The 18,460-nt window shown below is 45.9% G+C and overlaps 1 protein-coding gene across 1 annotated transcript in view; it reads left to right on the top strand.

The window, feature by feature from the left end:
* The first annotated feature begins 874 nt into the window (after nucleotides 1–874).
* LOC123096683 (uncharacterized) overlaps nucleotides 875–18,460 on the top strand; it is a 33,545-nt gene continuing 15,959 nt past the window's right edge. The window contains exon 1 of the mRNA XM_044518435.1: nucleotides 875–1,099. Within this exon, the coding sequence (XP_044374370.1) occupies nucleotides 875–1,099 (225 nt within the window). The remainder of the gene's footprint in view (nucleotides 1,100–18,460) is intronic.

Genomic DNA, 18,460 nt, shown 5'->3' with positions numbered 1-18,460 from the left:
CGAGGTGGAAGAAAATATTTGACCGCGTAGAGTGTGTATTTATAAGGAAGGGGGGCAGCACAGCGTAATTACGCGGGTGTCCCTGGCGGTTCACATCTGAAGGACACGTGGCTTGCATGCAACTTATTGAAAGTTGTTCCACGTTCCCACACGCGCCTGGATTGTCGGGTGGTCGTTCCGGCTTCTCCGGTATTTAGGCAAAAAGGATATGGCATTAAAAACAGATTTAAATGTTTGTCTCTTTGTCTTCTGCTGACAAGGACTCAGAGAAGACAATCGACAGGTTTCAATAGAATGCATATGATTTGGATAGATAGAATTTGAGGTGGAAGCACAGATGGGGTTAGGGTCCGATCACATTCACTTAGACCAGAAAAATTCAAATGTGAAGACATAGCTATAATTGAATGTTGTAGAGGACAGAACAAGCATATATATATATATATATATATATGGGATTTTTATTTCTGTGCCCCTGGTTCCTTAGCTCTACTCATTCATCCCCACTCTGTTAACTTTTGCTCACTTTTCCCCACTCCCTTGCCCGAAACACTCAGAACAGGTTATAACGGACGTTGCCGTCGGGTCAATGCCTTTGACCGTTAGCTAACGAGTGGGGCCGCGTATACGTGGGCGCATGCAAGACCGCGGTCGTGGGGTAGCACGTGTCCATGGACATGCCCAAAACGTCCCATCATATAAAGAGGGCAACCACCTCCATCGCCCCTACCATTTTCCCCCAAATCCCCTCCCTGTCGCATCGTCTTCCTCTTCCCCACCGACGTCGTCTCGCTCTCCTCCACTGCCTCCACCACACCGTCTTGCTCTCCCCCACCACATCCTCTTCCTCACCTTCATCGCCTCCATCTGTCAGATGGCCGACGCTCGTGGCGACACCGGTGCAGCGGCCGGAGATGTGGTGGAGCTGCAGGGTCCGGGCGCGGTGACCGCGGATGTCGGTGGCGTCTGCGGCGGTGCGGGGAAACACGCAACCGCTGCGGACGTGACGGGCTCCGCCTCATCACTGCAGAAGGTGATGGCGTCGAGCGGCGCAGTCCATCCAGATGCCCCCATTGCGCCGCTTGCCGTGGAGGAGCAGGTATTTGCACTTGCTTAGCTTGTGGAGTTAGTTGCTCCCTAGTTGCATTGGTTAGATTGTGATTCATACGGTAGTTCAGATGGTTAGAGTAGTTGGTTTGACGGATGGGCTGGGGTTTTCTGTAGGGTATGGGTTGGGGGGACGGGGGTTTTTGGACTAGGGTTTGTTGGATAAATTCGTTGCAAAAATGCTATGTTGTGAACTATGATTTTAGGTGCTGCAATGATTGGGGTTTTTAGATTTGTTTTTAGATTTGGATAAATTCGTTGCAAAAATGCTAGATGTTGTGAACAGATTGGGGTTTTTAATGCTATGATGCTTATTAGATTTGTTTTTAGTGCTCACATATTGGGGTTTTTAATGCTACCCAGATTCGTTGCCTTAGATTGGGCCCCTATTAGATTTGTTTTTGAATGCTACTCAAATTGGGGTTTTGAATGTCATATGCCCAAATGGAATCCATTGATTAAGAAGTTATTTGATTCATTTGTATATAAATTTGTCCACAATATGTAGTTATATTAGCTCTGTTCTTCAATGTGTGTGCATGACCAATGATCAATGTGTTATTTGAATGTCATATTGGGGTTTTTGATCAATGTGTGTACAAATCTAATACATTGATATACTAGTGATGGATGTGGTTTTTGAATGCATAGAGCTAAGGGGCACATAAAAAAACCCACTTCTAAAACATTTCTGATATTGGGAGTATATTAGCCCTATGACCAATGTGTCATGTGTGCATATCTAAATTTTCAATTGGCTACTAGTGATGGATGTAATTGTATATTCAGGAGGATGATGGTTGGGGGGAGAAAGAGGAAGCTGGCCGACTACGACCCGTACGAGGGGGCGTTTAGTGACGATTCTGAATATGAGGTAAGCCTATCCCTTGTTCATTTAGTTCCTTTGACATGGTGTATATGAATCTACAATGTATTAATGCAATTCATTCATGTGTGCAGTATGATTCTAGAGATGATGTGTACAAGGGCAACGTCGTGTCTTCACAGCCAAGGAGGTGGAGAAGATGGTGCTCATTTGACCTCGATCGTGCCAGCTAGGGTTTTTTCATGAAAATGACCATAGACCAAGTTTAGTATTTTTCCTTGTTAGTGTGTCTTATAAAACGACGAATGGCGAAGGTTTCATATTTTTTCGATTTTTTTGAATCAGTTATGCTGAGTCAAAGCCTTTGAAACCCCGTTGACCAGCTCAAAACCCCTCTAAACCCCGCGGGGTTTCGCCTAACCCTAGCTCCCAACGTCAGCCGTCCGATCATACTCTCGCGCCAAGCGACAACCCCTCAGATCTGGTCTTCTTGAAGGAATTAGGTGGGATGGCTGCGTGCAGGCTCCGCGCCATTGGATCACAAGGACGGCTCCGCATCGTTGGATCGTGGGGTGATCCGCGAGAGGCGATTCTATTGGTTGTGCGCGGCTGCTCGCCCACCACTGACTCCTAAAAAAACGTTGTTATTGGGCCCAAAAGGAAACCAAGCTCTGGTTGGGCCGTCGAATTGTGTCGTTTTTTTGCATCATTTGCTCTATTTTTTGTGAACATGCTGGCTCTGTATTTTTGCATCATTTGAAATCAATTGACATTGCGTAGCAAATGAACAAATTTTTAAGGGCCAAATTTATTTTTATCATGCAAAATGGCCACAAACTATTCAAATTTTTTCTCTTTTTGTTCATATAATATATATGACCACGGATTCCCACGCGTGCAATTAGCTTCTTTTTATTCTTCTTTTTCAAACCACCGTTTCCCACGCGTGTACACTCCCGATGCTGCGGTGGGTTTGAAAACGGGCTACTTCACATTTGACCCCGTTATTGCCACGGCCAAATAACACGTAGCACTACGGCTATTAGCCACCCTCTGCCTCTGCCATCCCTCATCCATCCCCCATCCTCTCTGCCATCTACCCTTCTTGCTCTTCGACCACTTCTCCTTCTTCTAGCACATCCTCAGCCATGCAGTACACCGGACCAACCTACCACTTCCCACCCACTGTGCCGGAGAGGCTCTACCCTCCTGGCGTGTACGTTGAGCGCACACTACGTGTGTGGGCAATATCAAGGTGGAGGACCGCAAGGAACTTCACCGAGTTCTTCCTCGCGTCTGGCTACCACCACCTCCCGCGGGGATCTCCAAGGATGTTCCGTGTCGAGGAGGTCATCCAAAACGGGGTGGTGGTTGCTCTCCTTGCCCACTTCACCAACACATTCAACGCCTTCTAGCCCTCGGCCGGGTGTTTTGGTGTGGCTGCGAGTTCATCGCTTTCACCACCCACAACATGTTCACGGAGTACACCAACATCTTCCCCACCGTGTCCCGCATGCACACTCTTCCGTACCCCATTGACAACGCCCCGGAGGAGCAGTGAAGGGCGCCCGGAGGAGGAGCGAGGTGGAGAAGGCGGCGTCTAGGGTTCTAAACCCTCTATCTATTTTATTTTTTGAGTCTATGTTATGTTAAGTTGTAATCCCATTGAACTATGTGAGAGATGATATGGGCTTGTTGGCCCTTTTACCAAGTTCTATTATTAAGTTTTCTATCTATTCTATTATGAAGTTCTTCCTAGTTTCAACTATGTGATCGTGCTATGGGCTTGTTGGCCCTATCTACATGTATGTTGATTGTTTTCTTAGAGAGCTCGCTTTGTTAGTAACCACCTAGTGCATGCAGCCACAACGAACCCTTCTTTTCTGACACAAGCCACAAATATGTAGCCACCTAGCTAGTGCATGCAGCCACAACATATTTGTTCAATTTATTTGTCGTAGCAAAAGGGGTGCAGATGCGAGTGGATCGAAAAGGCTGCAACTGGTCGTAAAAAATGATGCTCTAAATCGAGGATACAAATGTGCGAGAAGAGAGGAACCAGCGGCAGCGACCGTCGCTGCATCCGTGGCGGCTGGCCTGCACGAAAGCGGCTCGGTCAATGCATCATGGCGGCACGCATCAGCGCATGCAGGCTTGGTCGGCGCATCGACGCATGCAGGCATGCTTGTTGGGTGCATGCGTAGCAGGCTTCTGTCGTGGCGGCGCGCGCAGGCGTTTAATGCAAGGGACGGCCCAACGAAACCACGACCCAACGGTCGAACAGCTACACCCCCAACGCGGCCCCACTCGTCAGAGTTAACGGTCAAAGCACTGACCCGACGGCGACGTCCGTTGTGACCTCTTCTGAGGGTTTCGGGCAAGGGAGTGGGGAAAACTGAGCAAAAGTTAAGAGCGTGGGGATGGATGAGTAGAGCTAAGGAACCAGGGGCACAGATGTAAAAAAACTATATATATATCAGACCAGCTCAACATAGCGAAGATAAACCTCAAAATCAAAACAATGTTGAAGACAAACCAAATGCGAAGACTATGCAACCATGACGCCAAAAGAAACACTTCAATAAGAATTTGGTGGTGGCGTTACCCACCGTATAGGAAGTATTAAACCCAGACACGACGCACAATTATCGTGGTGCTCCGAAGTCAAATTCTGCATTAATGTATTCACACTTAGAGTGTATGTCTTTATTGATTGAAGATATACGTTACTTCGTGTGTTGCACATCTAATTCATCAACATGCATAAGCGTTAGGTTGTGTGTCCAATTACAGGACATTTGAGGATTCTAAGATATTTAGCTCACACCGCAACTTGCAAAACCTTTTCTCATCCAAGGGCTTTGTGAAGATATCTGCCAATTGCTCTTCAGTGTTGACGTGAATGATATCAATATCTTCCTTCATGACATGATCTTTGAGAAAATGATGACGGATCTGAATGTGCTTTGTCTTCGAGTGCTGAACTGGGTTGTTGGCAATCTTGATGGCGCTTTCATTGTCGCAGTAGAGTGGCACTTGCTTCAGATGGATGCCATAGTCCTTGAGAGTTTGCTTCATCCATAGAAGATGAGCGCAGCAAGATCCAGCAGCAATGTATTCAGATTCAGCAATGGAGAGAGATACACAGTTCTGCTTTTTTTAAGACCAATAGACAAGAGATCGTCCAAGAAAGTGACATGTGCCTGATGTGGACTTGCGATCAACCTTGTCACCAGCATAATCAGCATCTGAGAATCCAACTAGATCAAACTCTGAGCCCTTTGGATACCATAATCCTAGTGTTGGGGTGTAAGCCAAATATCGAAGAATTCGCTTCACAGCTAAGTGATGCGATTCCTTTGGTGCCGCTTGGAATCGGGCACACATGCAAACGCTAAGCATTATATCTGGCCTAGATGCACATAAATAGAGTAAAGAACCAATCATGGAGCGGTATACCTTTTGATCGAACTCTTTACCATTGTCGTCGGGGCCCAATTGACCTTTGGTTGGCATTGGCGTCGTGTATCACTACAAAAAAATACACTTCCGTGATGATACGTGTTTGTCACAGTAGGTCGCGTTTTTTGTCATGTATGTACATCCATGACAAATTTATGACAGAATCAAGATAGTCATACCTGTGCTGTCGTAGAAGTGTTCCATGACATTACCAAAATTATCATCACCGAAGTGTCCACTTCCATGACGATAAATCGCGCGTCACAGAAGTGCTTTCGTCAAGGGTGACCGACACGTGGCATCCACCGTAACAGAACGCCGTTAAGCTATCGGGCCGGGTTTTGGATCCGATAACCCATTAACAGCCGCGACCAATGGGGATTTTCCACGTGTAAAATCATCATTGGCTGGAGGAAACACGTGTCGGCTCATCGCTGGGACAGATGTCATCCACTCATTGGACAGAAGGCGCCTATGATACGTCGACACGTGGCACGGCCCAACAGAGGCCCATTCCTGTGAAAAGGCCGGCCCGGTTGACTTGGTCAAAAGGTGGCGGGCCGGCCCATGGAAAGCCTGTTAACGGCCTGTTCACATATAGCCCATTTACAGCCCGCTAACCCAAGGCCCGTTACACCCTATTCGAATTAGGCCCAGTAGCGTCATCTGGGCCATCCAATATGATTCCAGCCCGTTTTCACTTCTGGCCCATGTATGGCCCATGACGTCTTTCGGCCCATATGAGGCCCTATGTAACTCTTGTCCTATTAACGGCCCGTGGTGAAACTGGCCCATAATGAACAGTGTATCACTTTACACCCATTAACGGCCCGTGGTGAAACTGCCCGTAAAGAACAGTGTATCGCTTTATACCCATTAACGACCCGTTATCTGTTGGGCCATTTCCAACCCATGTTATCTTTCGGCCTTCTCAGAGCCCATTTATTCTTGGGCTATTTTCCAGCATTCGTTTACTTACGGGCCGTTACTGTCATTTTTTGCTTGTGGGCCAAATTCAGCCCGTGGTTACAGTCGGCCAGTTTGTGGTCCGTTAATACGTTGGGCCGTTTTCAGAGCGTTATCAAATACGGCCTATTAACGATGGCCCCTTATGGTCGGCCCATGAACGGACGATTCCAACTCTAGCCCGTTTACGGCCAGAATGCGGTCTGTTTGGCCCATGTTTGGCCAATCGATCATACGGCCCGTATAAGGCCCATTGATGATACGGCCCGTAGAAGGCCCATTGTTTCTACGGCCTGTAGAAGGCCCACTGTTTCTACGGCCCGTAGAAGGCCCACTGTTTCTATGGCCCGTAGAAGGCCCACTGTTTCTACGGCCCGTAGGAGGCCCAGTGTCACTACAGTAAATATTAGCCCATGGTTATTGTGGCCTAGTTTTAAAAAATAGGTTATTGAAGCCACTAGCAAACCGCAGAAAAAGAACTGCACTGACTACAAGCAAACAAATAAACAAGACAACAAGGAAATAAATAAGCAAGCAACTTACACTAGGCTATCACGGCTATTACACATATTACATCCACTGGGCATCAAAGTTTGCCACCAGTGCAAATATAGGAAACACAACAGCATATAAACGCCGCAGCAAAACAAGTCCAGAACTGAAACCACTTCAGAAGAGCTCAAGAAACAATATCCTGGGTACCCATAATGCTGGCAAGATGCTTAGCAAGCTTATTAACTTTCTCTTGTTTGGCGCTGAAGTCCTCCAGCGCTTGTTGTTGCACCAGAAAGTATGCATCTGAATTCTGCAGGGACTTCCTCAGTCCTTCAGCTTCCTGTTGCATAACATCTGATCGATGTCTTTCAACTTGAAGTTGAGACTCAAGAAGCCGAACTGATTCAGGCAACGAGTTCGAAGAGCTGGTGCCAGCAGTGGTAGCCAGTAACTCGAACACTACATCAAGACAGGACTTTGGGGTTGTCTCAGTGTCTTCAATATAGTTTTTATCAGCTTTCTTGGAGACCAACAGGGATGTCTCACTATCTTGAACCTTATCTGCATTACTTCCTTTACCATTGCATAACAGGGTACTCTTCTCCAATATTTTATCCGCGTTCTAAAAGAGAAACAAACAAACACATCTCAGGTTTACAATGTAGTATATGAAACTCATTTTGGTAAACCAGTTCAGTAGTAAGGTGGACAGGATAACAGCATGAAACAAACATATATCTATGTAGTATGGTCACTGTATGGTCTATATCATTCTAGTTTATGTTGCCAAATCAAGATAGATACAGTTCGAATCATATCTATTTAAGACAAAGCAGCATAGACAGAATATAAGTGTGGGAAACTACACAACAATAACAACACTTGTAATGTGCATGGCATGAGAACATAACTGTTTATTCAATTGAAACTGAAATCAACATAGAGCAAGTTACAACAGCAAACAGCCAAACACGTTGAAGAAACAGGTTTAAAACATACCTGTTGCGCCATTGGAGTTTCAATTGCATCCTTCAAATTTGAAATTAGTTGGTATCAGTAAATACAGTGATGCAAGAGCAAAGTAGTATGAACCATAGCTACGGAACCTGACCTGAGAACAATTCTTCTTCTGCTTTAAGCATTGACTTCGGGTTCGGAGTGGTGGTCCTCGTGATTTGGGCACTGCAGTTGCCTTACTAACTGCTCGTGTTTGGGTGCTCTGTGGTGGAGACGGTGCTGTGTCAACGGGAACTGGGTGTCTATCTGCTGGGGTTGGGGTTAGAAGGGGTGTAGCTGGTTCTCTGTCCAACTGGGTAGGGGTACAATCTGCATGAGTGTGGGTTATGTGTGGTGGGGCTGGTTCTTGGGCAAGTACAACCGTGGTTCTATCTGCATCGACAGGTAGCACGATCTTTTCTGAAGACCGTGTTTTTACTCCCACAGATACTGCCATCACTCCCTCCAATTGAAATGGCTGATAAACAAGAAAAGTAATTGAATGTACAGACATTGTAAGATAGACAGGTGCAATGGATAGTAGGGAAGAAAACAGGGCATGAAATAATTCACATTTATGTTGTCTAAGCAAACAGAATAGCAGGACATAATTTCACATATATGATGGCTAATTAAACAGGATAGCATGACACAATTTCACATGTATGATGGCTAACTAAACAGGATAGAATGACATACTTCAAAATATGATGACTATGTAAACAGGATGACATGATATAACTATACGATGTGTCTATTAAAGTGGTTGGCATGCCATAAATCACAAACATGCCGTCGATGGAAACATGATGGCATGATATAATTCACGGATAGAATGACATAATTTAAAATATGATGACTATGTAAACAGGATGAGATGATATAACTATATTATGTCTTTAGAAAATGGGTTGGCATGCCATAATTCAGATACATGCTGTCTATGTAAACATCATGGCATGACATAATTCAAATATATGATTTATATACTAAGGAAGTGAGCAGAGGGCAATCGCATATATGATGTGTCAACTAAGGAGATGGCATTCAATATTGTGTATATGATGTAAAAACTAAGCATTGCAATACAACATATGCATTATATGAGTAATATAACCCTGCCAAGTTTGAGCATACACCTCAGGGGGATAATAGGACTGGTCATCTGCCTCTGAATCCTCCTCTGAAGAGCTATCTGTAACCAGCAAGATATCTGCTTCAGCAGGTAGCATTGTCTGCTCTGAAGACCTTGTTTTCACTCCAGATTTCTCCATCACCAATTCAAATGGCTGATGCACAGGAAGAGCAGTTGAATATACAAACATTGTCGACAAAAGCAATGAGAAATACAAAAAAAGGACGGCATGATATAATTCACATATATGACGCTTGCCTAAACAGCATGGCATTGCATAATTCACATACATAATGCCTTGCAACAAGATAACATTGCATAATTCACATATATAATGTCTTGCAACAAGATGGCATTGCATAATTCACATATATGGTAATTAGACACTAAACAGGTGGCATTCACACAAAGCATGTCTAAACTAAGCAAATGACATAGCAATGCAAGATACCATACGCACGATATGAGCAACATAACCCTGCCAAGTTAGGGCATGCACCTCGGGGGGGGAATATGACTGGTCATCTGTCTCTGAATCCTCCTCTGAGGAGCTATCGGTAACCAGCAAGACATGCGCTTCGTCAGATAGCATTGTCTGCTCTGAAGACCTTGTTTCCACTCCAGATTTTTCCATGACCGTGCCGAATGGCTGATGCACAGGAAGAGTAATTGAATGTACTAAAATTGTTGACAAATTTAACACGTAATAAAAAAATGATGGCATGATATAATTCACATATAAGATGACTGGCTAACCAGGGTGGCATTGCAAAATTCACATATATGATGCCTGGCTAGACAAGATGGCATTGCATGATTCACATATACGATAAAGAAACTAAACAGATGGCATTGACACAAAGCATGTCTAAACTAAGCAGATGACATCTTTAATGTATACAGTAAGCAATGCAAGGCACCATATGCATGATATTACCAACATCAGCATGCCAAGTTAGAGCGAAGACCTCATGGGGTAAATAGGAGTGGTCTTCTCCTTCTGAATCCCCCTCAGAACAGTTATCTTCCTCTTGATTACGATCCGAAATGGGTGGAGGGGGGCTGCCTTTGCGCCCACCATGGAACGACGTCTGCATGAAATTTTATTGCCACGCAAGGCTCGTCTCTTTTGCTCTACATGATCAGTTCCATTGTGTACAATAACTGGCATGCATAGGAATAAAACATAGTGAGATTATGTAAGGAGTGCATGCACAAATCCAGAGTGATGGTAGCAAACTGTGGATAGACCCAAAACCAATGATAGCAGGCAGATAATAGCTTTAGTTAAAAAATACAGATAATGGCTCCTTTAATGTTTGTTTGCACCCAACATGAAACTCATAGTAGACACCGGAGATTAACCAGATAGTAGACAGATAGTACTGATTGCTGCCCCAATATGTACCCCACAACCATTTAAAAACTCAAGTTTCAGCATTAGTTTGGACCTGACTCGGAGTCTAATAGGTGAACACGACGATAATGTAGCATGTCATCATATTAAGCGACGCATAACGTAAGCAGACACGGAAGAGTGCGACCTCTCTTGCGGACCCGTGTAGTCCTCAAGGTCATCTGCTCAGTTGATGATGGTAATGCAGTTGCCGTGGCTGCCGGCGGCGGGGAAGAAGATCTGAGGCGGCGAAAGACAGTCTGGAGAGCGGATCCCTGCTGTGGTGAACCCTTCCGTCGTTGGAGCAGCTGAGCTGGGGTGGAACACAGCGCCGCAGGAGCAGGACAAACCACACAAGGTTTTCTTTGACACATATCTGTAACAGAAGTAATTGAGTAAGGGCTTGTTTGAATTTGAGGATTCTAACAATGCAGGGATAGGAAATAGACAGGAATAGGATAGGAATGCACGTGCAAAACAGAGAATTTAAAAACACAGGATTTCTGCCAATCTGGGTGTTTGATTCACAACAATTGGAAGATCACAGGATGCAAAAAAGCATGGTGAGATTAAGTCAAACCACAAGAAAATGTACGGTTATAATGCTATTATGCTACTATCTCTTAGTCTTGTGCTTGATGAATAGGAATATGAAAAGGAGGAGAAGTGGAAATTAGAATTCCTACGGTTTTTCTTTCAAGGAGACACTAAAGGAACAAATCCTACAGTTTTCCTTTGCTCCATTCCTTTGCACCAAATTCATGAAAAGTAGTACCATAGGAAACTTTCCAATTCCGATGTTTTTCATTCACTTTTCCTTTCAAGCACTGGCGATTCTAGTAGGCAGGCTTGAGCAAGGAAAATCCTACACTAAAAAAATGTTTTTGTGCTACTTCTATTACTTTGGACCCAGGCCACTGCCATACTAGCTCAACTCCCAGGCCCATCGACAAATGCACAGCTCAAACGCGCAGAGATAAATAATGATGGCGTTCAAGAGAGTCCATCACGGATAGCTAAGTTGCCTGGTACCTCACTGCTTGTCATATAGTAGGATAAAATAATCGTATTTCCCGTTACTACGAGTGCTCAGTGGACAATATATATAACATGTAGAGTAAAAAAGAGATGCAACAAGTGTACAACCTCTTTGGCGAAGCCATGTCGATCTCAGCGTGATTGGGTTGGCCGGTGAGGATGCTCCGGCTGACTTGGCTGTCGGAGGAGGGGAAGAAGATCTTAGGCGTCTGGAGATGGAGCCCGAGGTACTGCTCCGCTGTGATGGAGGGTTTCGTCGTTGGAGCAGCTCCGGTGAGTTGTACGACGCCGAGGCTGAAGCAGGACAAGAGAGACAACGAACAACGTTAACCTGAGTGGAATTCTAATAGCATCTCCAATACATGACGTAAAATACATAACCACAAAGTGCTAGATGTAAAATACATCAGCCGCTCATCTCTGAACTTAACTGTCGAAACTGAATTTAACTGTCGAAACTGAACTTAACTGTCGAAACTGAACTTAACTGTCGAAACTGAATTTTGCTGTCGAAACTGAATTTTGCTGTCGAAACTGAACGCACTAGCAAGGTGAGGCTACACGTCGGTCGACTGACTTTTTCATCTCTGGTCAGTCGATTTTGCAGCCGTTGGATACGAAATCAAGGGCCTGCGGTTCATCTTCAACCTCCACCCCCTGAGCCGCCAGCCACCACCGGCCAAACAGCAGCCCCCGCTGCCCGCGGCCGGCGGTGCGCCGCCCCGCCCGCCCCGAAAACACTCCCCACCGCCGGTCCGCCGCCGCCCCGGCCATCCCTCTAGGCCCCCCCGTGCCGAGCTTTTTCTCCGGCGATCCCCACGCCACCGCCCCGCCAACGCCCCGCCACCGCCGGCGACCACCGCCCCCATCCTGAACCCTAAGATAGATAGTGGGGTACCTCTCCGGCGAGCCCCCCTCCCCGCTGCGGCTGGTTCTTCCTTCACCCCGGCGAGCCCCCCCACCCCCTGAAAATCGACTGACCCAAAAGTCGATTCAGTCGACTGAAGTGTAGCTAAATCGGAGCAGCATCGCAAGCAAGAGCAAGAGCGAGAGCAGCAGTGCGAGCAAGAGCAATAGCAAGAGCAGACCAGGCAGGGGACCGAGAGCAAGAGCAGAGCAGCAGCGCGAGCGAGAGCTAAAGCAGCAGCAGCTCCTACTGATGTGGACGTCGCCGCCGAGGGAGCGGCGCTGTGGAGGAAGTGGCCGGCGACGCCGCCGTGGATGGAGCCGCGCCGTGTCGGCTCGGGACCGAGCGCCGGCAGCACCGTGAGATCGAATCAAGAAGAAAATGTGGCGATTAGTGTACAACCTCTTTGGTGGCGCCGATTAGGCCGCAGCTTCATCCGAGGAAACGGTGATGATGATGCTCTTCCGGTGGTGCAGGTGAAGACGGCGGTGTGGGAATGGAGGTGGCGCGAAAGACGAGGGGAACGTCGGGGCAGCTCCTTGGAGGTGGAGGACGGGGTGGCTGAACCGGCGGGACGATGAGATCGACGACGGATCCTCATCCGGTACGGTGGATGAGGGACGTCGAGGTGTTGCTGTGGACGACGTCGTCGGGGAAGAGGCTCCGGCTGGGTGGCGGACGGAGCAGGGTGTGGGGTTTCGTCGCGGGTTTTCGCGGCCTCGGTGTACGAATGGGTGGGCGGATGGGATGGCAGTGGGGAACCATGGCTTAGAGACGCGCTTGTCCGAAATGTGGGGTAAGTTACGAAAGTACCCCCACCGATTTGAGGCGGTTCTTTCGGTTCAGGGGTACCACGGGCATTTCGCGTGTCGGGATTTCACAGGAGGTGGGAGTTTTCGCGCGCGTTGTAATTTCGGAATAGCAAGGCGCGGGTTGAGATGGAGGGAGTTGTCGGAGCACAACGAGACAAAGATATATCTTAAATATTTCGGGCTAACAAGGCGCGGGTTGAAGAGGCGGGAGTTTCGCAGCACGATAGACAGAGACGCTAGCTTGAATTTTCGGCATAACAAGGCGCGGCTTGAAATTTCGGAAGAACAAGCTTAACGTGTACCCAAAAAAAGACAATTTGCACCTCAACACGCACAACACACACACAAACACCATTTAGACTAGAGTAAGGTACACGTGCATTGCACGCATGAGATTTGGCAACCAAATTATGAATAAATACCACATTATAGCATGCAAGCTTTGAGTCATATATGCATGATGTAGATGTTCGTTTAATTCTTATAGTTCATTTCATTCAAAATCATCTAGTTTTTATAAGAAAGCTAATCTATTTTAAGATTCATGGAATTGTGCGTCGTAAGACATAAAGTAAAAACAAATAATGGCAAATCATGTAGAAAAACATTTGGGCAATTCTGATACGGAAGATTCTAGAACAAATAAGAAGTGCTTGTGTTTTGATGTTTGTGCATTATGCTTAAGTTCAACCATGGAGTCTTCTAGATTATACATGTGGCGAAATCTGGTGGAATCTAGATGATATCCAACGGCCAGTAGTGCTCAAATTTGCCATCTTTGGACCATCGGATTCGCCTCATCCAACGACCATCTTTCAAAGTTAAAGTTACCCGCACACAATATAAAAAAATATAAAATATAATATATATATAGGGGTATAGATATAGATATGTGATGCGAAAGCCGCCCATCATCTCCAATTAGAATAGTGTGTCCATGCACGGATGCGACGTGGCCAAATGATGTCTGCCATCGGTATCTCAAATTCAAATCAGTCTGACCTTGTTCAATGTGTATACATTACAACATGCTCGTTTCCAAACCACACCGCGCAGATCTCCGTTATATTCATGCATGCATGGGTTTCAAACATCAGGATCTCTTATTCAAATATTTGAATTCAACTTTACATTGATTATGACCTCACCTATTCTTTTACACCCACACAGTAGTCTTCTCTTTATAATTGTACCACTAACTTTCTCTCGTGCATGCATGCACACACACTACCAGTCGGCATTATCCATCGCACGCATACAATCTTTTTCTTCAGGTCGGTCTCCCATGAAGGCACACACCCACACACATCCCCCTCTCCATCATATCGGGCATTCTTTATCTCTCACGCGTGCATGCGCAACGATCGATGTTCCTCTATGTATGTGTGTATATAGCTAGGTCTTTCATAGTTTTCCACACAAACCGATCAATCGATATATCCAGTGAGGTCTCACCCTCTTTCCCACGTCCACATCGATCAATCTATACCTCTCTATATAGGATTAACATATATAGCTAATACACCCACATTAATTATATATCCAACGTCCCCCTCTCATCATCCATGCCTTCCGCTTCATCTCTCAGACGCGTGCACAATGGCGAAGACAGGGGCAGTAAGGGCCCTGCCCCCTCCCCCCTAACATCACTATATATCGAGGCTAATATGAATGTGATCATTAGACAATTGCTGCTAAAAATGGTTTAAGTTCATGAATTGACCCTCCTCGTAAAGGATTAGCAATGCTTGGCCCCCTAGCTCATTTATTTTTCATGGCTCCGCCACTGCGCGCAACAGCGCACGTGTTCGCCCCCTCTCTCTAAATATCGATCTCGCACTTGTGCATTCCTTCATAGTCTCCCTCCACTCGGCCCCTCGCACCATCTTCTAGCCCCCCACCGGATTTTGCCACATGTACAATCTAGCAGACTCCATGGTTGAACTTAAGCATAATGCACAAACCTCAAAACAACAGTGGTTCTCTTTTGTTCTAGAATCTTCCGTATCATAACTGCCCAAACTTTTTTTCTAGTTGAATTGCCATTATTTGTTTTTACTTTATGCTTTACAACGCACAATTCCATGAATCATAAAATAGATTAAGGGCTTCTTTGATTCAAAGGATTCTCAAAGGAATTTTGGAGGATTCTAATCATTAGGAATTTTTCCTATCTTGGTTGTTTGATTCGTAGGATTGTAAACCATAGGAATTTTTCCATATGATTCATTTGCACTAGATTTCATAGGAAACATCCCATCCACTCAAACCTCTTTGAAAGAATTCTGCGTTTTTTCTATGCACAATCAAACACTCGTACAATCCTGTAGGATTCAAGACGACATTCCACTATAATCCCATGTTTTTCCTATTCCCGCGTTCTTAGCTTTTTTATAAAAACTAATTGATTTTGAATGAGATGAACTATAAGAATTAAACGAAGGGCTACATCAGGCATATATGACTCAGAGCTTACATGCTATAGTGTGGTATTTATTCATAATTTGGTTGCAAAATCTGATGCGTGCAATGCACGTGTACCTTACTAGTACTTCGAGTATGTGCAAAACACGTAAATTAGAATACCAATGGCACGCTACACAGTGTCTCTCTTACAGTTCATGAAGCCACGTGGCACATGTGGAGGCGTTGTCGCGACCTCCTTGCGTGGATTGATCACAGTGACGTGCTGCTGGTTCCAGAAGAATGTACTCGTCCTCCCTGAGCCATACTGGCGGTACATGCACGAAGCGAAGATGTGCACGCACGCCACGCACGCACTCATTCCCTCGCACGCACACGCGGGTACACGGGCGGACGCAATTTTGTACCAAGATCCACCCCATGTGATAATTTGACGCGTGTAAAGTCGTTCACTTCATTGATGGTCAATTAATACAGCGCATGCAAATTGAGTGGACGTGAGGGCGGAAGAAAGACATTATTACTCCACTGCGCGCATGCGAGTAGTTAAATCGTGGGTTGCTAGTAGTACTTCCATTGGTCTCCTTCGTATTTTGTGCCAATTTTTGACAGTAACATAATATTTACGCATTTGAGCAGTGTAGTACTTAAATTTATGTTCCGCTAAACTCATCGGGAGCCGTTTCGGGCCTCGAAACCAAAACCATCAATTAATCTTTACCTTGTTCCCATCACATTCGAAAGCCTGCTCACACCTACTAGTACGTACCAAACCTGAACGTGTTCCCACTATGCAGGTATTAGTACTAGTGCTAGTACTTAGGTTATAAAAAGGGGAACTACCTAACCGAAAATTACTCTACCTTTCCTCCTCATAAGTGCTTCTTCTTCGTCCGTCGTTGCCATGGCCGGTGAGCAGAGCTCTAGGTCGAGAACTACTCGTAACAAGGGAGCGGCAACCAAGGCTGCGGAAAAAAAGAGAGGGCTCACCGCCATGCAGAGACCTCGAAAGATCTCTCATGGGCAGGCGATGGCTCCCAGGAGCGCCCTAGCCGCGGAGGCGAACATGCCGAGCCGGCGGAGCTGGAGTCGTTATCCCTCGACGGCATGCCCGATCAGCTCAATAAGCAGAAGGAGTTCATCCAAGGCTTGATGGAGTTGCTGAAGGAGAGCCTCGACGACATGCCCGCTGAGCTTAATCAGCAGGGGGAGTTGACCGCCGGCTTGGTGATGCTGCTGAAGAAGAGCATTGCCTCGGAGAAGAAGGCGACCGGCAAAATCCTGCGACTTCAGGAGGACAAGGCGAAGCTCTGCCACGAGATCGACCTGTTGAAGGAGAAGAACGCCGGCTGGAAGAAGCTGCATGAGAATAGTAGTTCCTCGATGAAGATGCTGAAGACCCTCGTCATGGAACAGAAGGAGGAGTTGGCGAAGCTCCGCATCGAGCACCCGGCTGCTGTCAAGGTACGTAATGCGGCCGTGGAACAGATGATGAAGACTCGCGTCGAGAAATCCCGCGTCATGGACAGAATGAAGAAGATGGCGGAGGAGACGCACAAGGAGATGGAGGTCGTGGAGGCGATGAAGAAGCAGTTACGACCCCGCGGCGAATTAGATCATTTGGGGTGATAATCTTCCTTCTTCTTTTGCTCCTGTGTTTCATCTTTTGCTTCGGGTGTTTCGCCGCACGTGTCACGTTCTCTGCGAGCATTAATAGAACAATGTTTTTTTGAGGGAATGAATAGAACAATGCTAACAATGAGATGACTAGCAAATTAGATCATTTTTATCGCCATATGGCACTGGGCTGCCGTGTTTCGTGCTCCTCCGTTGCAGTACTACTCCAATGGAAAACTTGAGTATACCGCACAGTTCTTTGCTCCTCCTCGATCAGGTCGTCGGCGCATTTATACGAGCAGTCAAATCACAAGGGCCCGCCTTCCACCAGTAATGAGCCGTCAAATCACAAAGGCCCTCGCCTCTCGTGAAACTGACCAAGCTAGACTGCCCCGCCCTCTAGCCTTTTAAAAAATGTATACTTTTGTACAACAGTAGTATCGATGGATTGCGCCATGGAGCAAAACTTGAAATTAAAAAAAAGGTGGTACATATAGAGAGCGCTCATTGCCAAATTATGCATATAGTACTATTAAAAAGGCTAGTCACATTAATGGTGTCCAGCACAACCCACCCCTCAAATAAAACTAAGAGGGTGCTTGGATATGTTTTAGTCCCATGACTAAAAGTAGTGGGACTAAAACATGCTAGCCTCACCCATGCTTGGATCCAAATACTTAAAAGGCTAAAATCAAGTTAATGAGCATTTATTATCCTCCAAACCCTCCAATCCCGAACTCGTCTGTGTTAAAGGAGAGGAGTTAAATGAGTAGAGAGAGGACTAATCCACATTTTAGTAGGGGTACCCCTGACTAAATTTTTTTAGTCTCAAGACTAGTTTTAGCCCCTCTTTAGTCAGGGGTGCTTGGAACTTTAGCCTCTTAAAGAGACTATTTTTAGCCAGACTAAAATAAGTCCCTTGGATCCAAGCACCCTCTAAGCATCCTGGAATTCTTTGACAAAACTAAGCACCCTGAAATTCTTTGACAACTAAACTGCTGGCTATATGATGTTGGCCATATATATTGTACGTATATAATGTGAAGAAACGAGTGGTAGTACTATACCAACTAAAAGATGAAATGTAAGAAATACTAGTATGTATGTACTGAAGAGTTAAAGTAACGAGAAGAAACATAACATAGTTCTGCTAGGGGCTCAGCACAACACACCCCTCAAATTAAATTAAGCACACCTGAAATTAAACTTTGCAACTATTCCGGTAGACACTGCATTAGAACCACCATGAGCAATGACACTGCCACCTTACTCGGAGTCC

Source organism: Triticum aestivum, chromosome 4D (genome assembly GCF_018294505.1).
Source record: "Triticum aestivum cultivar Chinese Spring chromosome 4D, IWGSC CS RefSeq v2.1, whole genome shotgun sequence".
NCBI classification, from domain to species: domain Eukaryota; kingdom Viridiplantae; phylum Streptophyta; class Magnoliopsida; order Poales; family Poaceae; genus Triticum; species Triticum aestivum.
The sequence above is the reverse complement of the archived record's forward strand: the minus strand, read 5'-3'. Positions and strand labels throughout refer to the sequence as shown.